The sequence below is a fragment of the Eublepharis macularius genome, chromosome 9 (assembly GCF_028583425.1).
Source record: "Eublepharis macularius isolate TG4126 chromosome 9, MPM_Emac_v1.0, whole genome shotgun sequence".
Lineage (NCBI taxonomy): Eukaryota > Metazoa > Chordata > Lepidosauria > Squamata > Eublepharidae > Eublepharis > Eublepharis macularius.
In genome coordinates, this window is record NC_072798.1 from 37,764,355 (window position 1) to 37,788,895 (window position 24,541).

Consider the following 24,541-nt stretch of genomic DNA (forward strand, 5'->3'; position numbering starts at 1 on the left):
TGCTCAGATCCTACAAACTGGAGGACATGGCTTCTTTTATTGAGTTAAGTCATCTTGTTTTAGGTTTTATTTTTTCCTACTGCCTTCCACTTTTCCTAGCATTATTGACTTTTCCAGAGAATCTTGCCTTCTCGTGATGTGACCAAAGTACGATAGCCTTAGTAATCCGCCCTGGGCCTGCTGATGTGGGGAGGGCGGAATATAAATTGAATATAAATAAATAAATAAATTTGTCATTTTAGCTTCTAAGGGGGACCTCAAAATTGGCAAACAGAGGTGGTAAAAGTTTCTCCCAACACAATCCAATAATTCCAATTGACCATTTATCAAAATCATTAAAAAATGGAGCTGCTTTGGATCTTATTTCCCAGAAGAATGGAATAGAATTAAAGCACTGTGACGTATTGATTAGAAGTGCTGTAATATCCTAGGACCTTCTCTCACCAACCTTGGTACCAAGATGCAAGGGTTTTAGCGAGGCATAAGGTCCACCTTAAATGTTAGTGTGTGTGTGCACTGAAGCAAACTTACATGTAAAAACTTAAAAGAAGGCTTGATGAAGTGCTGAGTAAACCTCTTCAGTTTTCAACATCCTAAGAGAATGGCATTTCAAATGAACTGGAGTACAATAAAAATGTTTCATGGAGATCTTTCTCTTCTACTTGCTAAGGGCAACAAGGATGCATGTGAGAGTTCTAAGAACTTAGAGAGTTTGAAGATAGTACTTGCTTACCACCTACAAACCAATTGAAACTTAATCCCAACAAAATGAAGATGCTAACAGTGCCGGGTTGGGGGTGGGGAGAGGTTTGGCCCAGAATGTCTTCTTCTCTGGATGGGGTTGTACTTGCCCTAAAGGAGGCTTGTAGCTTGTGAGTGCTGCTGGACGCAGACCTGCCATTGGATAAGCAGGTGGCAGTGATGGCCAAGGGTGCATTTCAACAGCACTGACTGGTAAGCTAGCTGCAGCCCTTCCTGGGCAGGAAAGATCTTGTCATTGTGCTGCATACCTTAGTAACATATAGATTACTGCAATGCGCTGTATGTTGGGTTGCCTTTGTAGACGGTCCAGAATCGGCAATGGTAGAGAATGCTGCAGCCAGAGTGCTGACAGGAGTGGGTCATAGGTAGACATGGGCACGAACAGCAATACAAACTTTAAAAAGCCACTAACAGCCCAATCAGCTGTTCGTGAACAAGCTGTTCCTGAGGCCCCATTCTAAATGAACAAGTGGTCATTGCAAGCCTGGTTCGTTGCTGTTCATCAAGCCAGACAGTCTAGCATCTGCAATCAATTCCCTTGGCAACCAGAGGCACGGACTGCCTGAACTCTGTCTGAACTCCTGCTGTTGCCCTGGAAACCCCAATCTAAGCCCAATTTAGCTTGATAGGCAGGTCTTCCTTTCATGTGTGGAGCTTCAAATTTGTTACAAGGAAGCAAAGAGCAGGGGGGAGGGGGCTCCCAGCTCTGGTTTTGCAGTCAGTGAGGGAGAGACAGTTGCTGTTCGCATTTTGAGAGACAGCGAGAGTGCATTGGAGCTTCAATTTTCTTTGTGTGTGGTGGGATAGGGATCTACCTCTTCAAGTTCCGGGGCTGCTGCCAGGCTCTGGGCCAAGCTATTATTTATTACTGGTACCTTTCCTGCTGCCTACTCAGATAAGGTTTCTGGGAGTGGTGCGGTAGGGATCTACCCCTTCAGGTTCCAGGACTGCTGCCAGGCTCTGGGGCCAAGCTATTATTTATTATTGGTACATTTCCTGCTGCCTGCTCAGGTAGGGGTTCTGCGTTCTGGGAGTGGTGTGGTAGGGATCTTGATGGCTGGAGGAGAGCCTGCTGGCCCCCACAAACAACAAACAATGAACATGTTTGTCAATGTTCATTGTTCGTAGATGGGAATGAACGAACACCATGTTCGTTGGTTTTTTTCTGTTCGTGCCCATATCTAGTCATAGGAACCACATCACCCCAGTCTTTTCCCATCTATACTGGCTTCCAATTTGCTCCCAGGCCCAATTTGAGGTGCTGGTATTGACCTTTAAAGCTTCATATGGCTTGAGGCCGGTATATCTTAAGGACTGCTTACTCCCATAAAAATCTACCTATCCATGCTGGTCATCCTCAGAAGCTCTGTTTCAGGTGCCCCGCCATTTGAGTCTAGACATGTAATTTTTACATTTTTTAAAATTCTACAACACCTGTTTAATGAAGTGTTCAGTTTTAAAAGGTTTTACTTTGGAAATACAGAATTTAAATTACACTATATTGCTTGACACTGCCAAATCCATAGCCTGCAACTGATAGCCAAGGATTACTAAAATAATCTGAGAAGAACTACTTCTTCCATATATGGAAATATTTACCATTCATTACTTTATAATTTTGTTTTTGCCAAAAACAGGGATTTGCATTGTATAACTTGCTTGTACAAAAAATTATTCTTTTTGAACAATCCTAAAGACAAATTATAAAAGATATCAGTAATCCATTGGGGGGGGGAGGCAGAGGAAGAAGACAAAAATACTATAAATAAAAATAGAGCCACTATTGCTCTTCAGATTTTCTTAATGGAAATCAAGGATTAAATTTCCATAGGATCAGATCATAAGACTTTGCAATTATACCCTGCCGTTCTTCCTGGAAGCTCAAAATATTAAAGTCTCTGGACAGTATGCCACAGAAATTGCTGCCAAGAATAGAGAAGCCAACAGTCTGTACTTTGCCAAGCCACAGAAGAACTGTGGCATAGAAATCTACTCAAAGGACATTGTTCATGTGTTTTTCACTTCAAGCATCACAAGTCTTTAAGATATTCCTTAGCACTGGGCAGTAGAGCATCCAAAAGATAGTTAGATGTTCCTGATCCAGCTTTGAAGACAGCAAGACTTGCAAACAAAGCCAAATGAGATGCAGTAGGGAGAGAAGACAATGCTTGACTCTGATGTGAATGAGGCAGCCCTACACACAAGCTACGAGCACATTTGCACTGTGCATGAGGGTTCCAGGTTCAGCAGATGCTGCAGCCCTCTTACTCTGTAATGACCTTTTTAATGAAGTGTGCGACAAAAAATGAAATCATGTGATGTCACCCACTCCCAGGCAGATGGTATCTGCATTTGGTCATTCCTGTTTTTACAAATTAGAAGGATGACAACACACAATGGAGTCAAGAAACTTTGGAATGTAACATTTTTATTGGGGTTCATCTTTTTAACTCCCCATTTCTGGCATTGATACAATAATCAAGAGCAGCAGAAAAAACAAAATGTACAAGAATACGAGAGTAATTAGCACAACCCCCGCAAAACCTGGAGCAAGCCACTTTTCCACTGGAAATGCCAACAGGAGGGGCGATTCAATCACCCACACCGCTGAGCTTCCCACTCCCCCCCTCCATTCTAGACTGTTTAGCCAGCGGAGAACTGGATTTTTAAAAGCAACAAAGCAAACGCAAAACACTATATTTAAAAATGAAGAATTGCAAGACATAAAATAATAGATAATACTTCATTCGTGCACAATTGTTTCATAAAATGCATTTTACTCCAAAATAAAAAGGTTACCAGATATATATTTAGCTATTTTTAAAAGTCGGTTCGGTGTGTCCAGAGGGGGAGAACACAACTTCAGCTTACCACTTTACAAAATTTAGCACAAGGCCTCAACTTTGCAAAAGCTAACACACATGCTTACATTTAAGAGCACTCAAGTATTTGTAGTTATGTAAGGCTAAAGTGAGTGCCACAGTCAACTTTGAAAGCCCTCGTATCTAACACAGGCCACAAATTTACTGCTTCTCCATGATACATCAACAGCATCAGCTTTGGCAAAGTTGGGGTCTGGCATTGACCAAGTGCAAGGGTGACTGCAAGTGAGGCACACACTTCAAATCTGTACCTCCTTGCAATTGCTCACATAAAGATGAGAAATGTTAAAGAGATCTGACTGAGAGGCCAGAAAGATGCAGCACATCAGAGAGGGTTTGGTTTTAAAACTGCAGGATCTGTTAAAAAAAAAAAAAGCACCAGAAACTTCACCCTGCTATATATGTATATAATAACTTCAGGGTGGTAACAGCAGTCATCATGAGGCAAGCGTGATGCTCTTAAAAGTTTCCACCTTTCTTTCATCACTTTCCCTTGTAGCATTCATTTCAGAAAATATCTACAGAAATTGCCACTTTTCTTCTACCATCTGCACTGGTTTCTTCCAGTCTTTGCTTTTCAGGTCTTAAAAATGAAAATTCCCTGCCGAATCCAAACCGCTACACAGACAACTAATTTAAAAGGGCACCTACCCTACTATGAATCAACGCCTATGAACACCAGAGGGCAACCTACCACTGGCTTATGTGTGATGCTTATAACAGCTTTCTAAGCTTAGCTGCTTTTTAATCCTTCGATAAGCATATAAGCAATGATAAGATATGCTTGACTCATAGGGAAAGCCCTACCGTTACAGAACTGAGGGCTGCTTCCCACATGAGTATACAACCAATATTGGAAAGCTTCCCACTGCTGTTGCAGGGTCATAATCCTAAAAAGAGTATAAGCATCTCCCAGACATGACTGTCAAAAGACATGAGAATCTCAGTAGTATCCCTCTCACCTTCAGAGACTCCCCACTATGCTATTTAATGACACAGGAAAATTCCCATAAGCCATTCTTGTGTCAGGAAATGTAACATGAAATGGTTTGCTCTCCGAGTGTTTGGAGCTAACACTGGCCACTGCTTAGGGTAATAATAGAGGGGGCAGGAAAACCTTGCTTTCAGTGGCAAAGCAGCTCACGCTGAAGGCCCCAGTACAAGAGTGCTAATTTTTTTAAAGCATGTGCTTATATTTTTTAAGTGCTATGCAAAACAGGGATGGGATTTCAGTACTTTGGAATCAGTACTTGACTGAATCCAACCAAAGAAAATATTTAAGGAACATGTAGACATTTTCACTGCAGGGGGAAAAAAGCACTTTCAGATGTCTTTTATTCTATCATTGCCCCCGATTTCTCCACCCTTCCCTTTGATACCACGCAACTTCTTCCCTTCATAGAACTCTCTATTCCCCTTTTCTCTAGCTTAGCTGAATGCTAGTGAGAAAATGAAGAAGAAACACAACTGTCTTCTCAAGTAGAGAACAGGATCCTTGTTCAAATGATACCTGCATCCCTCCAGGGGCTAATGCTGAAGTTGGGACATCCACCAGAAAAGGTGTAACACTGACAAAAATTATTGTCAGGATGCAAAGAAGCCTGTGGACATATTTCTTCCTTGCCAACAGAACTGCTGGGAGCCCCACAGGCTTCATCTTTTGCTACAGTGAAGGGTTAAAATAAGACCCATGAAATGTAGGAGATTGTGATTATTGTAACAAGTTACTATTATCACCAACTATAGTGATTGCGAATGATCACTGTGTTTAGCTTGCATACCTCTTGAGTTTTTGAAGAATGGTCAAATCACTACATTTCAGTCTTTTAACCTCACTGTTTATGTTTCTTCTTTTCCTCTGCTGTGCATTCTACTGACTGAAAATCCATTTCATGCATCTAACAAAGTGGGCTTTAAGTCCACAAAATCCTACACTTCAATAAACCTGAGACTTCAAGATGCCACAAGACTCTTTTCTGTTGAGCTCATTCTGTCCTTTAGAAAAAGGAAACTGCTAGAGTACAGTAATCCAAAATCTGCAACTATGCAAATTAAGCATCTATTTGCTTACTTTACACAAATCATTGTTTTTCAAGTCCTTCGAAGAGGGAAGGGGAACTATTGACCAGTTTACATCCTGCCCTCCCATAGGGTGCTGTCAGCCTGGTTCTTATCTTGAGCTTTCAACAAAGAGCTCAGGGCAGTATATATGGTCCTGGCCCAAAGACACCCAGTGAGCTTTATGGCTAAATGGGGATTTGAAACCAGGTCTCCCTAGCCCCAGTCTAACACTCTTGAACACTATACCATAGTGGCTCTTCAGAGAAGCCGCAGAGCCACCAGCTTCTGAGAATGCTGCTCAGCTTTCCCCTTACCATCAGAGATATCAACTACTGACCACATGTTTTGTAGTGATTAAGACTAGAAACCTCATTGTAAAGCTGAATGAGGATGCTGGATTCTACAGCCCATGCATGCGTTTCACACTCTTCCCCCTCCAAGAAAATCTTTTGCCTGAGCCTGCAGAGAAAGAGACAAGAAAAACTGACATGCAGCTAACTATTCAGGACACAGGCAAACATGAGGGAAGCAGCACTGACTGGGTGGGGTCCATAGCTTGGCATTAAGAAAGCCTGAAAGAGACTTATGTGTGAGGCCTTGGAGAGTTGCTGCCAGTCAGAGTACACAGTATTAAGCTAGATGAACCTGTGGTCTGCGACAGAAGAGCAGGCTGCGTTATTTGTTCACTTGACATGCATTTAACCAAGTAGAAGTAACCCTGACAATGACTTTTTTAAAAAGGCTCTGTATCAATAAGAATTGGTAGGTCTCTTGAGTGTGAGGAATTAAGTGGCTGAGGACTTGGGAAGGGGATAAATTGAGAGGAAATCATACAAGGAAGGAGAAGATTCCAACCCAAGTTTTATTTTTGTGGGTCCTCAAAACTAAAAATATAACGAAAAGTTTACACAGGTATATACAAAATTAAGAGGGAATGGTGAATCAACAATGAAAGCAACTAGAAGCTGTTCAGAAGCATTACTAAGAACAGCAGCAAGCCCTCCTCGTCACCTCTGTTTTACCGATGGCTACGGGAGAGACCAAGGGAAGCAAAATGGCTTGCGATCACAGTACTCGGGCATTCCTAGCCCCCAGCACCAAGATCACGCTATTGCCTACGTGGTCTTTGCTTAATGCAAAGCACTGTGGCAGGTTAAGTGGAGGATTATTAATATACACACAGTACATATATAAAAAGAAAGATCACAGCTCTTGCACAATTAGTAGACAATTTAAAAAAGCAGCACGGCAAGCAATACTGGAGCACAGAGTGCACCAGGCGAAACAGTGCAAGGCCTTGGGGGCAGGGGGAAAGAGGGTCACGACAGCTCATACTCTGACTACACAGCAGGGACTCTGACTATTCAGCAGGAAATCCATTCCAAGCCTATTGTATTTCCCTGTCCAAGGTCCAGCAGGAACACTATACCTCCTGGGACCTCTCCCCAATTTACTCCAAAACCCTAATGGATCATCACCAGAAGCACAGTAGAGGTGGTATCTTGAACATGAGAAAATCTCCCATCCTGTGTGGGTTTTCTTTTTAAATCTCTGTTGCCCAAAGAGGGAGTTGCTCACTCACACGACTGCAGCCTACGTGGAGAGCAGACAGCAAAGAATGTTGTACTTAGTTGCTCCTAAATGTAAGAGGCCAAAATTGGGGCCTTGTTGACTGGGAAGACTCAGCTCAGTTAGCACCCATTTTGTAAGGGAGGTAGAGTTATACATAGCCTTCTCCAGACAAAGAAGAGTTCTCCAGAAATGGGAGCCACTGAATTTCAGTGGGCCACTCAGAAATGCTCATTTAGCCTGTTCATCCGTCTCACCGTCACTGCCCATTCCATGTATGGGTGGCAGAACCTGCTATCAATAACAGGACTGAAGTACCACTGAGGAATGCTATCACAGTTCAACTGGTGAGGTTCAAAGTGAACTTCCCCCAAAGTGAACAGATCAGCCCAGTTCACTGCACAATGAGGCCAAGACACATTTATGGGAAAAATTAAGCTTAGAGATTCACTTAATACCCCCACCCTACCCCACACATTATAAAGAGATCTCAAGCTTCCTTTTCAACTTTGCTTTCCTGTGGGTTACAAGAAAGAACAGCATGAAAGCAAAGACACTATTCTGCATGCAAGAGAAACAAGACTAATTCCACAGACACTAAACACTGCTTACAGTGAAGCAGAACATAACCTTGCTCTACTAAAAATACTTTTGCCGTGCTTCACTCCTCTTGTCCCAGTGCGTGTCCTACGAACAGATTGTGCCTCTGCTGTCCAAAAACTGATGCAGAAAATATGCAAGGTGTCACCTTCTGGCACTGGCACTCCCTTGGGAAAACAAGCATCTTGGGTGATAACCTCAGCCTTTCCCATAGATGCTGGTGTACTTCAACAAGGTATTCATAACCATTGTCCTCAAAAAGGAATGTGGCTATTACCTAGATGCTACAAGCCACTGCCAGGGGATGTGTGAGCTCTGTCTCCATTTCTGCTACTAATTGTGCATACTAATACTTGTGCATACCTTGTTTGGACCCAGAGGAAGAATGTCAACCCCTTTGGTACCAACGATCACTTCACAGGTAGGTTTATGGGCAACTGCCACATTGTAATAAGAAGCCTCATCGCCCTATTTTCCATGAGCTGTCACCTTTCATAGAGCCTCTTCCTCTAAAACCTTAATCACACACTTGGTCTGAATGGTCTCTCTCAGTCTTTTCACCTTCCTTTTGCATTTTATTTCATGTCCTGGAAGGAAAGCAGTCAAAACTGCTTAAGTCACATCTCTGTTTACTGTTTTCTAGAATGACTTGATACACTGAAAGCTGCTCGTCAAACAGATTTGAAGAAAGTCAAATTAATTTAGTTTTTGTATTTCATTAATACCAACCCCAGTATGCATTAAAGCTATCTGCCAATGAACAAGAAGCAACATTTCCCAGCTTCTGTGTGTGTGTGGGGGGGGGGGTTTGCTCCACAAATGTTTAGGATACTATTTTTTGCTGAACAACCCGAAGTTACAACATCCCACTCAATTTTGCTCATCATCTCTGCAAATAATCTTGAAGTCTGGAGTCTTGAATTTGCTGTTAAAAATAAGATGTCCTGTACCCTCTACATGAACAACTTTGTCAGAATGAGGCCCAACTCTGGCTCTATCATATCCTTGAAGGAAGGCAGTATTTCTCCCACCCCCTGACTTTGTCCATCCCAATATTAAAGGTAGAAGAAGGAAAATATGTTTTTCTAAGATACAGACTTTGCTCCTTAGATCAATAACTGCTGCTCTCCTTTGCTCTTCCCTTGCCCATTTTGAATGATCTGAACACTCTCCCTACCACACACAAATACTAAAAAATACGTTTCTTCTTTAAGGACCAGCTAAAATCACTACAGTTTGTGCAATCACTGCATTTATATTTTAAATTCTCTATCCTCCATCAGTAAAAATCTCATTACCTTTTTTTAAAAAAACCTCTTACTTTGTAAAACTAGTCTTTTCTTTTTTTCTCTCTCTCCCTCCCCACCCCCCTTCCATCAAACTCTCCTCTAAGAACAAAAAGAACAACAAACATGGCACAGTCACAAAGAACATTCTCCTGGTTTTCCTAGTTTACATACCATCTTTGAATGGAAAGAGTTTGCAGGTTGTGTCTTATCCTGTTACTGTGAAGAAAAAATTCACAAAAATGCAAGGCAAAATCAATCAGTAGCCAAATCACTGAGTAATAGCAGTAATTCTTTGTCACCCTCTAGTGGCTACTTTGAGTAAGGGAACCAGGCTAGTCACTGCTTTTAACAGGAACCAACCAGCAACTCAATTGGCTCTTGGAGGCTGTGCGCCAAACTGGGGCGTGAAAAAGTTGGTAAGACTTTGTCACCTTGAAAAAACAACAGCCCTACATTCCACAGGTTGCACACATCGAACCTTCTCCTCTCAACAGAGATGATTCCGTTCCAAGGGAGAACATTCAAGCCTCCAGGAAGCAAGTGGACTGCCTGGTTGGTACAATCTTGGCAGCAAAGAACCTGTAAGGGAAAGTATGTGGGGGTGGGGATGGCTGCCTGTTAATACCAAAGAACTCGTCAAAGTCACAGCCAGGATAGCAGATTTGTCTTTGTATCAGAGCAGCTCCTGGTGCTATGCAAACCTGAATTCTTCCACATCTCTTGTGGACTATATTCATTCCAGCCCACATCTCTTACCAGTGCATTTCCATGTAGCCAGCTGGCTATAGGGAGACAGCCCTCCACCACACACACCAATAATTCAGTGACCAACTAGCACTGGACTTCTACTCCCTTGAGCTGACTCCACATTATCAACATGCCAAGGTTAGGAAACGGAAAAGTTTGCTATTAGCTTTTTTTCCTCCGTGGGAAAAAGCCTTCAGGATGCTTCAAGATAAGCATCTGAAAGTGCCAGGCATGACTGAATCAGCACATGGCAGTTGCAAGCCACACGGAGGGTGTGCTGGTCGTCCTTTCATGTCTACTAGCCCACACAGACTGGAAGGATCAGTAATGCTGGCATCTAATCAGATACGGTTGCACCAAACTCCTGGTATCACCAAGCACAATTTCCTTGAGGCACTTCCTATGCTGGCATTATGGCTTTGGAGGAGCTGCAGCCTGGAAGAGTCTGTAGACTTCAAGCAATAACTGCTCATGAACTGAGTCACAGAGAGACCCAGAGAGACAAGCCTGCTTCACGTGTCATAGGAAAGATGCATTCCTTACTTATCTACCAGGCAAATACTGTGAATACTAGCAGGTGAAAGGAGCAGCATGTCTGAAGATACATAGTAAACACATGCCCAGCAGCCTCAGCCAGCTGCACCTCCTGGGTATATGTTTAGTGCATCTCCCCCCCCCCCTCCCCAAAGTGCATCTCCCCTCACCTAATGTTAAAGTGGTAACAAAGGTAAAATGGGAAACTGTCCTTACCATACCAAGTGAAATAGCCCCACCCTAACCCCCAGCCCAAACTGTTTCTAGTACTGATCTCTTGATTGCTAGTGCCTTCCTTGACCCATCCTCTTCCCAACAGGAACAGGAAGGGAAAAAATCAGCCTGATCCTCTTGGAGCCTCCTTATATGTTATGCCTCTAAAGGACTGAAGCCTTGTACATCATCTCAAGGGAAGGCAAAAGCAATGGCACAAACACAGAACCAAAGTGACAAGAGCCTCCGAAGGGTGGTGGGGGTAATGGAAAATACGCCAAGAGAACATGTGCTAAAATATTGGAAGAGTTTCCTATTAAAATTCCCTTTTATATTGCCCATCTACTTCTCCAAATACCAGTCAAACTTCAAAACAAAAAGAGCCAAACATACTGAACAATCTTAAAATACGATTGACTAGTATGCACACAACCCAGTATAATAGTTCTTCTTTTGCAGCTTCATAAAATAATTCCTCTATTTTTTCTCCTTTAAAGTATTCTCTTTAATACAAGTTTCCCTGCTCATTTCCCCATTATACATCTGTGCCCTCCTCCCAGCCCAGCCCACCCACCTTTGAAGCTACAGCCATTAAAATAAACTCCCATGAAAAAGCCTCCCAACTCTGAGGCAAAGCAACAATACAGCCTGTCTCACTGAATCTAGGAAAAACAACAAGCAGCTATTCCAATGCATGCACTTGTGGAATTACAGAAAGCCTTGGACTTGAAAATTAACAGAAGTGTGTAGGCAATTAACCCTGCACATCCTATAGATTTCACTGGTTCTGAAATAGTTAAAAAAGACACAAAAAGTGTTGCATGGTAGGGCAAAGGAATAACAACATACTGAATCATACATCTTAGGTACAGACTACACTCAAGCTGTCACAGACATTCACATTTGTAACATTACACATTTTGCTTTTGGTAGGCATCTCCATGTATGGACACTCACATTTGAAATATTGGATACAATTTCATCACATCACCTCTAAATCCTGTTCATAGCAAAGTTCTGGATTCTTTTAAAGCGCAGATATAATCAAACAGAACTTTGCAGAGTCAATGAGAAAAGGTGGGGCAGCTTTTAAAGGGGAGAATGTCTTTGTGATGCAAGACACAACTGTCACTGCACCACTTATTTTTTTAAGGAATAAACCTGTCTATCCACAGATCAAAGAGCATGAGCTACAATATTTTGCAGCACCAGCCTTTATACTGTATTGATAAATAATTAACTCAATGTAAAAAAGTAAAATTAAAATAAATCACCACATATTAAGCAAGCCCTTGAAAGGAATAAAGTTCAAACAAGAACATAGGATAGAGATGCCAATAAGAAAATGAATTTAGCCTCAGGGACAGCATAACATGCAGACAAGCCCTTAGGAGTTATTCTTCTTTCTCACACACACTCACACAACTTCTGCCCACAGTGTAACAAAGCTTACAAACAACAAAACAGGCAATAGTTTACACACACACTCACTCACACAAACCACTAACAGCACAGAAGCACATGGGATGGGAAGGCAGGTTTCCAACAAGACTGGAACATCGTGAGATGACAGATAGATCATAAATGTCTGCAGAAATGATTTTACATCTGCAGTGGAATCTTGGACACTAATATATGAGTTTACAGTTATTAACACCTATGAATGATGATAGGGAGAGAGCAAAAGCAGCCATGTTATTACCTGCTTTTGAGACAGGGTGTTAAATTTCCACCAGGCGGTGAAGCGGATGGAAAGGAGAGGCTAACATACACTGCACGCACACGCACACACACAGAGCCAAGATCCAAGAGATAGAGTAAGATTTTACAATAGGTTCTTAGCACCTTTGGTTGGCAATTGTAGAGGCATTTGAGAACCTGGGAACTGCAGATATGAATGTGCTTCTATCTAGCACTCCTGCAGAGAAATGTTGATGGGAAAGAGATTCTTTTTGCCTGTCCCACTGCAAGGACAATGAAATTAAGTTAGTCAATATAAAATAAGACTAGATCTCATCTTACTGAGCCTGCATCACTGCACAACATTTCTACCTCCCCATCATTAGCAGGTTACAATAAGGGGATCCACACGCCACAGAAATAGGGAGGCAGAAGGAACAGCGGAAGAAGGTCTGGGCCAACACTGGTAGATCAATAAAGCTGAAGAAACTCTGGTTTGAAAAATTAAAGTGTACAAGCTGTACCAGAATCAGGATCGACAGAGTGCTGCAAGAGGAGGAGAATGCCCAGGCTGTATCAAAGTGCCACCACAATTACCAAGTTAGCACCTCTATATATGCAAGGTGGAAGAGCCCATTGGCACATCCACAGTGAGGATATGCACATCTCTTTAAGTGTTGCAGCCATCCCAGCCCAACCACAACCATCTACTTCCTCACTTCCCCTTCCCAACAAACCTCCTTCTCCCTCCACAGCTCAGCCAGCAAGATTTTACGAAGGTTACAGATGAGCGAGAAAGGTAACAGGGGTCAAACTGTAGAAAGGAGGAAAACAAGGAGTACAGACCCCATTTGTGTGTTTGGCTGAAGGATTTCTCTCGTTCCATTCAACAGAGTGGAAAATATTTTCCTCCTAACATACCCCATCCATCCAAGTTCCTATTTTCCAAGTTCCATTTCAATATGTTGTAACCCTTTAAGACCAAAAGGGAAACTGTCATATCCCACCATCACCCTAGCAGCTGTTTCATTACGGAACCTCAAAAGAGCCATTCCAATTTCTCCACTACCATCTCAATTTCCAAGCAAAAAAAGAGAAAGAATGGACAAGAAGAAGTAGAGGAGAAATTAGACATTCACACCATGCATGACTTTGCAGCCGAGCCTCCCTGTCCCATTCCCCCCAACCCGCTGAAAAAGGAATGCAGCCTCTCACTTGCTGCCACCACCACCACCTCCTCCTCCTCCAGCAGCAGCCACCTTCTCAAAATCCTCGGCATTGCAGAATTCCTTGATGGTGACTGTCAGGAGGTTGCTGGTGACATCAGTGACCACCACATTAGAGCAAGGGGACATTTCAGGGCGCCAATCACCAGCCTCCTGCTCCGGATCAGATGAGGAGGGGGATGAGGGCATGTGACTCCCTCCACCACCTCCGGAAGGAGACTGTTTGCTGGTGGCTGCTGACTCCGGTGGAATTGATAGATCAAGGACCTCTGACTCGCGCCAGTCAGGAATGGCAGGGCTTAGCGTCTCAGGAAGCAGCTTTGGTGGAGAATCATCTGGATCAGATGAGGAATGCGGAGCTGGTGAAGGGCAGTCAGAGGAGCTGGAACTGCGAGCATCATAAGCGGTAGAGCCCATGAGCCCACAAGAGGCACCTTGAGAGCTTCCTGCCTCCGTCTTCCCCTCGAGAGATGGGGCTGGAGCAGATGGCTTGCTGTACAGAGGGAAGCTTCCAAATTTCATGTGGCGGATCTGGTTGCGAAGCATGCTCTCGCTGAACTTCTTGCTCTTGCCGATGACACGGTTTCGTGAAGGGATCTTGGGTCGAGCCAAGCCTCCTCCCCCACCAGCAGCTTTCCCACCCTTATCAATAACCTTCAAATTGAGAATGATGCGGCTGCGTTTGGGCTCACGAGGCTTCACCTTGCGATTGATGATGCGGACGGTCTCCGAGAAAGGAGAGACAGGAGGGCGGATGCCAGTGGCCCCACCCACTCCCCCACTATTCTGGGGGTCTGGGCGGGGCAAAGGGCGCCGGGACATACGGTGACATCTCCGAATGTCCTTCTTGAGCCGATGTACTGCAGCACTGGAGTGCAGTTTGGGTGAGGATGTACTAGAACCAGGCTTGACAGAAAAGTGTACGTCCCCAATGTGTAGGGCCTCCGCCTGGGCCCGAGCCTGCAGTGGGTGGGAGAAAGTGAGGGGAAAAATAAATTAGACTGGAATAAAATATGGTCTAAATATTATAATGCAGTGACTTCATATGACTGCGAAGCACAACTAGGTGAAGCAAAACCTGAGCATAGTAAGAGCATAGATTTTCAAGTCTAGCATGTCACATATTCAAATAGAATTGAAAGGTTTGTACAAGCTTAATCTAGCCGAAAAAGGACATGCTTGGGTTTTAAACCCTGAGTTTAAATAAGGGGTTAAATAAGCAAAGACGTAAGGATACATTCTTCAAAGTATGTTTGTTGGTTAATGCTGGGATTAGAATATACACTTCAATAATACTGAGGGCATTATATTAGCATAGCGCAGTACAGCATAAGTTAAAATCCACGCAAGCTTCACGTATAAGCCACAGGAAGCTTTGAAGAGAAGCCATATAAAAAAGGGCATTTTTTCTTTTTCTTTTAATATATTTTTTTTAATTTTCAATTCATAGGGGGATACAGAAGAACAAGGGTAAAGGGGGGAAGAAAGTTAAAACAGATATATAACTTTGTGCTACAAAGAGTATAAAACTACAGACTTTATAACCAAAAGTTTTCCCAATATTAAGATAGAAATTAATTATTAAACTTAGCTAGTATATATTTTCCAGCTATGCTACATAAGCATAATTTGAGCCTATTCTTGCTTATTTTTAATATTAATACTACTAATAAAAAGACCTCGTTATTTCATTGTTGCTCCTTACTATCTATTCCTTTTTAACAATTACAATTAATGGCAGAATCACTAGTTATTTCTTAATACAACTGCTTACCATAACCTTTAATATAAATATGGGTTAATATAAAAAATGTAAACCTCTTTCAATCCCTTATCTTGTACAAAAGGGAATTCTCTCTTATCTCTTCTGCATCTCTTTACCTTGTGATGATTCTTTTCTTTTTAACAAACATGTTAGTTCTATACCAATATTTCCACATTATACAATCTGTTTTACTATTTACCTAAACAACCAATTATCTTTGTGTAATTGACTATCTTAAAATCAAATTATGAAATACATCAATATACAATTGTTTCCCGGTTTCCAGAATTAAGACCTCATAAAATTTTATTCATTGTAAACAAAATATCTTCCCCATTTCTCTTCAAATTTGTCAATGGGCCTTCTATCTATATAGTTCGTCAATTTTCCCATCACCACATATTCTGACATTTTATCCTTCCATATTTCTCTGGTGGGGCATTCTTCTTCTTTCCATTTGCTTGCCATCATTACTCTTGCTGCCGTTAACAAGTACTGAAATAGTTCATGTAATGTTCTATCAATACTGTCTGGTATCATTCCCAGCAGCATAATCTGGGGTTTCATCCATTTTATCATACAATTTTTAACAGACAGTTTAATTACTCTTATCTACATATATAAGATATTTAGATGAACTATACTAACAGGTTAATATCAATTTCTACCAAGCTAACTTTTATTCTCTCTATATATATACTTATCTTCTTTCTTTTATATTTACGTTATTATTTGTCACTTGCTCTTGGGTTATATTAATATTTTCTTATTTCTTCTGCACCTAATACTCTATTCATTGTAGATTATTTTCATTTTAGGAATCTTCAAAGACCAACTGAGACAAGACCATAAGTCCCACAGCAACGTGTTTTAGGTCTGAATGCGAAGCCTGCATGAAATATTCATAGAGAGAAGATTACAAAGGCTTCATAAAATGACCACCAAAAAGAAGAAGGAGAAAGACTGCAAGAGAGATGACTCCAATGAGGAGTTTGATCCACAAGACTTTATGGAAAAAATTCAACAGAGTTTAGCAGTACACTCCCAAAACATCACAACTCAAATAGAGGATTTACTTAAGAAATAAGAACGCACCGAACAAAATATTAAACTAGAAGGTCAGAATACTTATGATAAGATAAAGAAGGACATCTCAGGCTTGAAACAAGAATTTGTTGCTGGATTGTTTGCTGTGTGTATAAGATATAAAAACAACTTTGGATTCAGACGGAATATTTATGGTCTAAATTGAACAGGCTTATCTTATCCCCTCAGAGGCTGACTGTGGTAGCAAACACACACACACACATCAAGGTGGTAAAAATCTGTGGCTGGGCTTTACAACTTTAGGGTGGAGGAGGGGCTCACATGGCTAGGGGTGTGCTCTTCGGGTTTCCGATTCAGGAAAAATACCCGAATCTGACCCGATTTGCAAAGATTCAAGATTTCCAAAACGGCCCCAGCATACTGAGTCCGTTTCGGGAACCCCAAATCAACAATTCCCAAAGTTATTTGTGTAGCTTTGGGTCAAGGGGCTGAAATGTCCCTCTACATGCCGCTGCGCAGAAGGAGGGAGAGGGACATTTAAAATGTAAATCAGCTGTTTGTCGGGGGTTTCCCAACAAGCAGCTGAGTGCAGACTGCTGGGGTGATATCATATGCACTTATCCCTGCTGCTGTGCAGCAGCAGGGAGAGGGGCAATTCAACCCCAACTCAGGTGCTTGTTAGGGGTTTCCCTGACAAGCGGCTGAGTGCAGCCTGCCGGAGCGTTCTTCCCTTCAAACTCTCCCCCTCTTCCTCCAGCCAGCTGGAAAGGGGGAAGAGTTTGAAGGGAAGAAGGTTTAAAGAGTCGGCCACAAACCCCGCCAAGCAGTTGATGTACTCGGTGGAATTTGAGCTTCCCCCACTCAAGGCTTATTTCACCTGATGGGAGGGGAAGGAGGGGGTTTCCTCCTCCCCCTCCCATTGGGTGAAATAAGTGTGTGTGTGTGGGGGGGGTAGTTTGTCGGTGTGCTCCAAATCTTTATGGAGCACACCGAAGCGGGTCAAACAAGAGATTCCTTATTTCCAACTTTTTTCTGCTTCGGGTTTCCCAAAACGGGAAACTCAATTTTTTTTTTGCACACCCCTACACATGGCAATAATCTTCCACACACAAAAATTCCTTCCACGTGATGTCAGGGAGAACAGTTCTAGATTAGTGCCCCTGTTTGTTTTTGTGTACAGAGGTTTTCTGTGGAGGAATCACCTAACTCTTTTTTACAGTATGAAACAGTCCAGTTCAAATCCAGATTTACCAGTGGAGGGCTGCACCACACATTACCAACTGTTGTACGCTACTATGCACCAATTTTAAACAAATAAGTAAATTTGGAGCGATACTCTGGGGCAAAAACTAAAAGCAAAAGAACTAGTGGGAGGAGGGACATAACAGTGAGGGACTCCAGAGAAAATACATCTTTTCTCCTGCCAGAAGAAACAGCTTGAGGCAGCCAAATATGATCAGATGAATGTGAGGGAAGCAAAAGCGTTACACAGGCCTCTCCCACCACTCTCTTGCTTAGAAATCATTTTTCTATAACCAAGGAAGTGCATAATTGTATTTGACCTTCTATGTAAAGAAAGTCATGGTATGGGGCATGTTAATTGCTAGAGAAATTAAAAACTTTAAAGGTGAAATTACGGGTTCCATAATCTACACAGCTGTGGGGCCTTGGATCCAAGAAGAAATGTAGCTGAAGCTTCCTAAAGTCCTCCTCTCAAGATGTTATCTTTCTAACAGCAGACATAGCTGGTCAAGAAAATCTGCTTCAATCTACACTTTCAGAGTGTTGAAGTAATTCAAGATGGATTCAAATGTAAAAAGAAAATGACAATACAAACTTCTGTATAGTGAATGCAGTGAATTCACATGGTCTTGACTCATACATTCACTGGAAAACAGCATGGCAACATGGCAGAGAAGGTGCATGAGCTTCACTACTCTACCAGTTTTAGGTGGGTAGCTGTGTTGAGCTGCAGTAGAACAGGGAGGATTTGAGTCCAGCGGAACCCTGCTCTGACTCTCGAAAGCTCATACCCTGAAAATCTTGTTAGTCTTTTAAGGTGCCACAGGACACTAATCCTGCTGCCTCTACGATGTACATAGCTTCAGAGCAAGCTGAAGCACCCACATGAACTGACCTGTCTGACCTCAGACAGAGGGCCGATCAGAAAATTGGCTACAGTCTCAATTTGACCACCTCAGGTTCTTGGATACAATAATCTAACTGCTACATTTTCTAGCTATACTAAGTGCAGCTTCTGAAAATCTTTAAAAGGAAGCCCCAAGTAGAACACACAACTGGACATTTCTTAGTTTGACTTTTTTATAGGAAAGCATTTCTATGAACTAAGGGTGCTGTTCCACTGGTGGGAGCAGGGGATTCCCTCCTCCCACTCTCCAATCCCCGCCACCACTCACCTGGTTATCAGGGGGGAGGGGAGGGGAGGGAACATGCCTCACGGGTATGCTCCTGGGGTGCCATGATGATGTTACCCCGGGAATGTCATCACACTGCATTGGGAGCACTCCTGTACTTAATATGGTGCCCAAAATAGCCTGGTATGAAGTGCATACAAGCTCCTGGGCCAGTGTGATGATATCCTTTCCGGGAAGTGTCATCATTGCACTACCCTGTCACTTCCTGGAAGTGATGTCGGTCGCTGTGTAGGCCTGGGAGTGCACAATAAAGTGAGTGCCAGGTCCCGTCCCCCCCACAGAGGGTAAGACAACCTAGCAATTGTGACCCACCAAACCTGCAGAGTGCTCCCTTTACCATCATCCTTCTACACTCAAACTCCGAAGTACCACCATTTCTCTGAGTCCAATTAAACTCAATGTGCTTCTTCCACCACCTGGTGCCCATTGTAAGAACTGCAAGAAAATGCTTTTGCTCCTTCACATTTTATTTTTCTTCCCTTTCTCTATAAACGCAAACAAAAAAGTTAACTAGCTTTTTGCTCAGATTCCATAACTTATGTTCCCTCTCACCCTGCCTATTTACTGCCATAATACTTGCTTCTAATTTTCTCTGACAAGCATCCTCAGCTGAAGTCAGCCCTCAACCATGCAGGCCAGTGGTTGATTGCCAGTCATCTACATGGTCACCCTCTTTTTACAAGAAGAAAATCCATTTTCCTAGGATTTATATTGCCCTGGATAGCCCAGGTGAACCTGATCTTGTCAGATCTCAGAAGCTAAGCAGGGTCAGCCTCAGTTGGTAATTGGGCAGGGCTTTTTTTCTTGGAAAAGAGGTGGTGGAACTCAGTGGGTTGCCCTCAGAGAAAATGGTCACATGGCTGGTGGCCCCGCCCCCTGATCTCCAGACAGAGGGAAGTTTAGATTACCCTCCATGCCAAGTTTAGATTACCCTCCACGCCAATCTAAACTCTCCTCTGTCTGGAGATCAGGGGGTGGGACCACCAGCCATGTGACCATTTTCAAGAGGTTCCGGAACTCTGTTCCACCGCGTTCCTGCTGAAAAAAAGCCCTGGATGGGAGACCTCCAACAAAGACCAGGATTGCAGAGGCAGGCAATGACAAACCACCTCTGTCAGTCTCTTGCCATGAAAACCCTGCTAGAGGTCGTCATACGTCAGCTATGACTTGAGGGTACTCTCCAGCACCAGGAGTTATATAAAAATAATACTAGTATGTATATAAGCATCTAATGTGTTTTTAAACTACTAAGTGGACTCTATCACTTTTGAGCAGTATATAAAACAATTTAGAAATGGACCTTGAGGTAATACGTAAGAGAAGAATTTTTAAATATATATTTATACCTTATTTTTCTCCCCAGTGGGGTGCAGCTTACAGCTTTGTTATCCTCTCTTCCACTTTATCCTAACAACAGTTCTGAGAGATAGGTTAAACTGAGATTGAGTGAGTGGGCCAGCAATCTTCCATGGCTGAGTGGGGATTCAAACCTAGATCTCCCAGACACTAGTCCAACACTCCTACATCATGCTATATCAATACAGGGAGATTAGCATGGTTTCCTCAGAAAATCATGATGCTAACAGCACAATACTAAGCAGAGTTATTTCAATGGGCTTAGACTGAAGTCACTCTTCTTAGGATTAATCATCTGTTTTCTCTATTTTATATTATGCTGTACCTATCACAGTTGGGCTGCCTTACCTCTGAGTGTTTTCCCTTGTTTGAGAACAAAGAAATGCCTCAAAGAGATAATGCAAGTTCTAAAAGTATAACTAAGTTAAAGAATTATGAGATATAAAAAGCAAAGCTGGTTTTAAGCAAAGGGGGAAAGCTTCACTAGTCAAGGCATGCCCTTCCCCCATTTCTTTGCAAACTACAAGCTAGATCTTGCAACTTGCAAATGGGGAATTCCCTAGTGAGTGCAAAAAAACTTTGCTTGCTACGCGATTGCCTGATTAACACCTCCTAGTTCACATCCACCTGCTTTTTCATTTATTATTTACATGGTGACCCAGAGTCACATTCTTTGTAACTCAAAGACTCTTGTCACACAGAGAGAAGCACAGGCAAACTAAGAGCTGAAATATGAAATTAGAGTGTACCAAAATAGCCTCTCATTTTGTGCCTAAACAACAGAAGACAACGGAGTAAAAAGAAAACTGGCCACACTACTGTACCGTACAGTATTTCAATTTGTATACTTCAATGATATTTTCTACTGTTAAGTTTATTGAACGATACACCGCCCACAGTCTATTCTGCTGAATCTAGAAGGGCAGGCTTTGATCTAGAAGGGAAGGCTTTGACCAAAGCCAGTGCACAGAGCAATGAACTATATGAAGTGCTGCCATTACAGCCCCCATGGCTGATGAGCCAACCTGAGGATGGAAAGGGAAGAGCTCACTGCTGCTGGCACAGAGACTCGTGACAAAGGTTTAAAACCCCAGGCTGTTAATTTCAGAAATGGATTTGGCTTGGTCTTCAGCTATAACCATAGGCCACACAAGCCTCTGGATATACATTTCTTACGGAGTCTGTTTTGAACAAAAACCTGTGGAAGATGACAGCTAATTCAGGCTGCAAATAATTTAGTTCTACGATTTCTGCTCAATCTCCTAGTAATTGACCCTTAGATATTTTTCTTTTTAATTGTATGCAAGGCAACTTTCTCAGTTACATCTTATAATGCTGCACATATTTCTGGGATGTACCAACTACTATTACCACACTGATAACAAAACACAACATTTTTTTGTGAGGGAAGTGTATGTATTTAAATACATGTCTGCCATATCAGTGAAGTTCTTGTGGCCTGGCCTCTCATGATGGCGTCAATTCATGCAACAAACAACAGTTCTGTCCACAAGAAGCTGTGTGGAGAACTAAGTAGTTTATAAGAATAAGTTGGTGACCCTTGTGTTAATACTACACAGGAATAGCCATGATTTTCTGCATCACTACCATCCAGACAAGTCTTTAAAAACAGCTAGTTTAATCAATTACTCATGAGAGCATTTACTTAGGAACCAAATCTTAGACAGATACATCTTTGCAAATCGTAGATAAATATATCAACCCTTCACTAAAAAGTGTGTTTGAATAATTCAGTTAGGAACTCAGCACTGAAAAAGTGCACAGAGCTGCTTTAATTCTGCATTTAAGACTCTCCTTCCCATGATGGATCTTCCTTTCCAAACTGACAAAAGTACTGAGTTAAATGCCAGCTCTGCAAACCCTCTTGAGGGTCATATTTCTGCCCATGCCTCTGAAATTCAGATCAGGAGATTCTGATGATTCTGGTGTTAAAGAAACAGAAAGCAATGATAACGGCATATCAAGCAGGTTAGGAACTTGAGCCTACTCCATTTCTCAAATAGCAACTATTAGCTTACCAAGATTAGAAAAGAATTTTCATACAATCTTTGACAGTTTTACCAAAAAAAATTAGAGCAGGTTTATAAAGGTTAGAAACCTGAGTTGCAATCACAGCAGTCTTAAATGAGATTTATTTTGGTTTGCCTACTCCAGAATGTTTCTTGTTGGAGGAAGTGGTAACATCACAATTGGTATCAGGAAATTCAGATTTGTTACAATCTGCAGCTTTTTTCACATGACAATCTTGGTAAACTTGAGTTCATGCCATTCAATAACACTCTAAATAATAACAACTGTGCTTATATACTGCTCTTCTAGACAGATTAGTGCCCCATCCAGAACGTTAAACAAGTTAGTGTTGTTATTATCCCCACAATACAGCTGGGGAGCTGGGGCTGAGAGAAGTGGCTTACCCAAGGCCACCTCCTGAGCTCATGGCAGTAGTAGGATTCGAACCAATAGAGTGCTGATTCACAGCCAAAGCACTTAACCACTGTGCGACAGCAGCTCTCAGCAGCTACTAGTTAGCATAGCCTATGTTTATAGCATTGCACAGGTACTAACAAAAGTTTCAAATAAGGCCTACTGAAGAAAAATAGCTAAGTTCTGTTTTTAAAGAAAGGAAACACTTCAGCCCAAAGAATCAATTCACATCATTGTTTTTAATTTGACTGAGTCACATGAAGTAGAATTCTTCAGAGAGAATTCTGACAACTTATGATACCCAAGCATGGTCATCATATCTTAAGTTACCCTACTTTTTCAGGTGCAGGACTCAAACACTAATTGTAAGGATTAATATAATGCTTATGTGTTACCTGCTTTCTATTTGTCTCTTCCAGTCTGCCTTTTTAAAGTGCTGCAGTAAGTTAAGAATGAATTTCAAACAGACATCTGTTTCATTAAGAGTAATCGTTAATGGTACCATGATATTGTTCAGAAATCAGCTCACCATGTTAGCTGAAATTCACTTTCCTTTAGGCATAATGGAGCAGGAAGCCCCTCCCCCTCAAAAGAGAGATTAACTGTGCAATCCTATACAGAGCTCTTTCAAACTAACTTTGCAAAGGACTGCATTATAAAAGGACAGACCACCTCCCTAATTTATAGCCTCCCTTGGCACACATGCCCTCAGATAGCACAATTAATTAATTCATACTCTTTTCGTGAGTTTCTTTTCCCTACTTGTGTTTTTTTTTGAGAAACTTTCAACTATCCAGATAGTAACACCCTGTAAAGATCCCACCAGGATGAAACTACTCAAGTAAGAGTTACCTTCAGCAGAAAAGTTTTAGGCTTGGGTCCTCTCTTCTTGGGCCCATACAGTTCACGCTCACGTTCCCTTGGGGGGAAAGGGGAAAAATTACTTTAAAAGACGGGGAAAGCACCAGAATTTACTTGTTAAGCTAGCACTTGAGCCTCTCAGTCAGTAAACTTGTGACAACTCCTAACTATCCCTCCTTTTGCTTTCTCGAGATGATGCGAAACTCACTTTTGCTCAAAAGCTGCAATCAGACGGGAATCGAGGATGTTCTCTTCAGGTTCCCAAGTACTGTACCTACCAAGATGCAGATATGCACAGTTACAGACATGGGCGACAAAAATAAAGGGAAAATGAGACAGAAATTAATATACGTTGAGGAGTGGGGTGAGTGGGTGGAAGAGAGACAGAAAGCACCCCTACAGGCACAGCTTGTCTATACACCCAAAGAAGGGAGGGCACAGCATTAGCCCAGCAAGAGGCCCAGGAGGCGGGAACGGGGCTTCGTGCAGGCAGGCAGAGTCAGGCGCCAGCATAAACTCACTTGATCGCCCAGCCTTTCCATTTCACCAGGTATTCGATGCGTCCCTGCAAAATACGGGGAATCGAGCGGGAGGGGCGGGGGGAGAAGCAAAAAGGCAAAAGGGGAGAGGGGGGGAGGAGGCAGGTTAGAGCGGTGGCAACGGCAGCCAACCCCCGCCAAGCCCGACCGGGCCCTCGCTGGCCGGCCGCTCACCTTTCGGATGCGCCGCTTGATGATGGATTCGGCCGCGAAGACTCGCTCGCCCACTGCAGACAGCTCCATCTTTGCTCAGCCTCAGCAGCAGCGGCAGCAGCGGCAGCACCCACAGCCCATAATAATCCCGCCCGCTCCTCCTGCTGCTCCTGCGGCGGCTCCTCCGTCTTCTCTTCCTCCCTCCTCAGGGCTGTCTGTGTGACTGACTGACTGAGCGGGCGAGCGGACAGAGCTGGGAGGGCGCGAACCCGCACGCAGGAGGGGGGGCGGGTCGGGAGCGCGCTCTGGTGTGGATGTGGAGGTGGCGCGTACGCGCACGCGCGGGAGGGAAAGAGGCTCGCTCTGCTCGTTCTGGG

General features: G+C 42.8%; 1 protein-coding gene across 2 annotated transcripts; it reads right to left on the reverse strand.

Moving 5' to 3' along the window:
* Positions 1-3,164: 3,164 nt before the first annotated feature.
* CBX6 (chromobox 6) lies at positions 3,165-24,431 on the reverse strand. 2 transcript variants are annotated; one of them, XM_054988193.1, is made up of 5 exons: positions 24,186-24,431; positions 23,994-24,037; positions 23,681-23,746; positions 23,464-23,530; positions 3,165-14,469 (listed from the first exon to the last, which is right to left on the reverse strand). In XM_054988193.1, the coding sequence occupies exons 1-5, from the start codon at positions 24,252-24,254 to the stop codon at positions 13,549-13,551; spliced, it is 1,167 nt and encodes a 388-aa protein (XP_054844168.1). In that variant the 5' UTR covers positions 24,255-24,431; the 3' UTR covers positions 3,165-13,548. The 2 variants fall into 2 exon arrangements, with proteins under 2 accessions (XP_054844168.1, XP_054844167.1); XM_054988192.1 differs by having other exon boundaries at positions 3,165-14,523.
* Between the last annotated feature and the right edge of the window lie 110 nt (positions 24,432-24,541).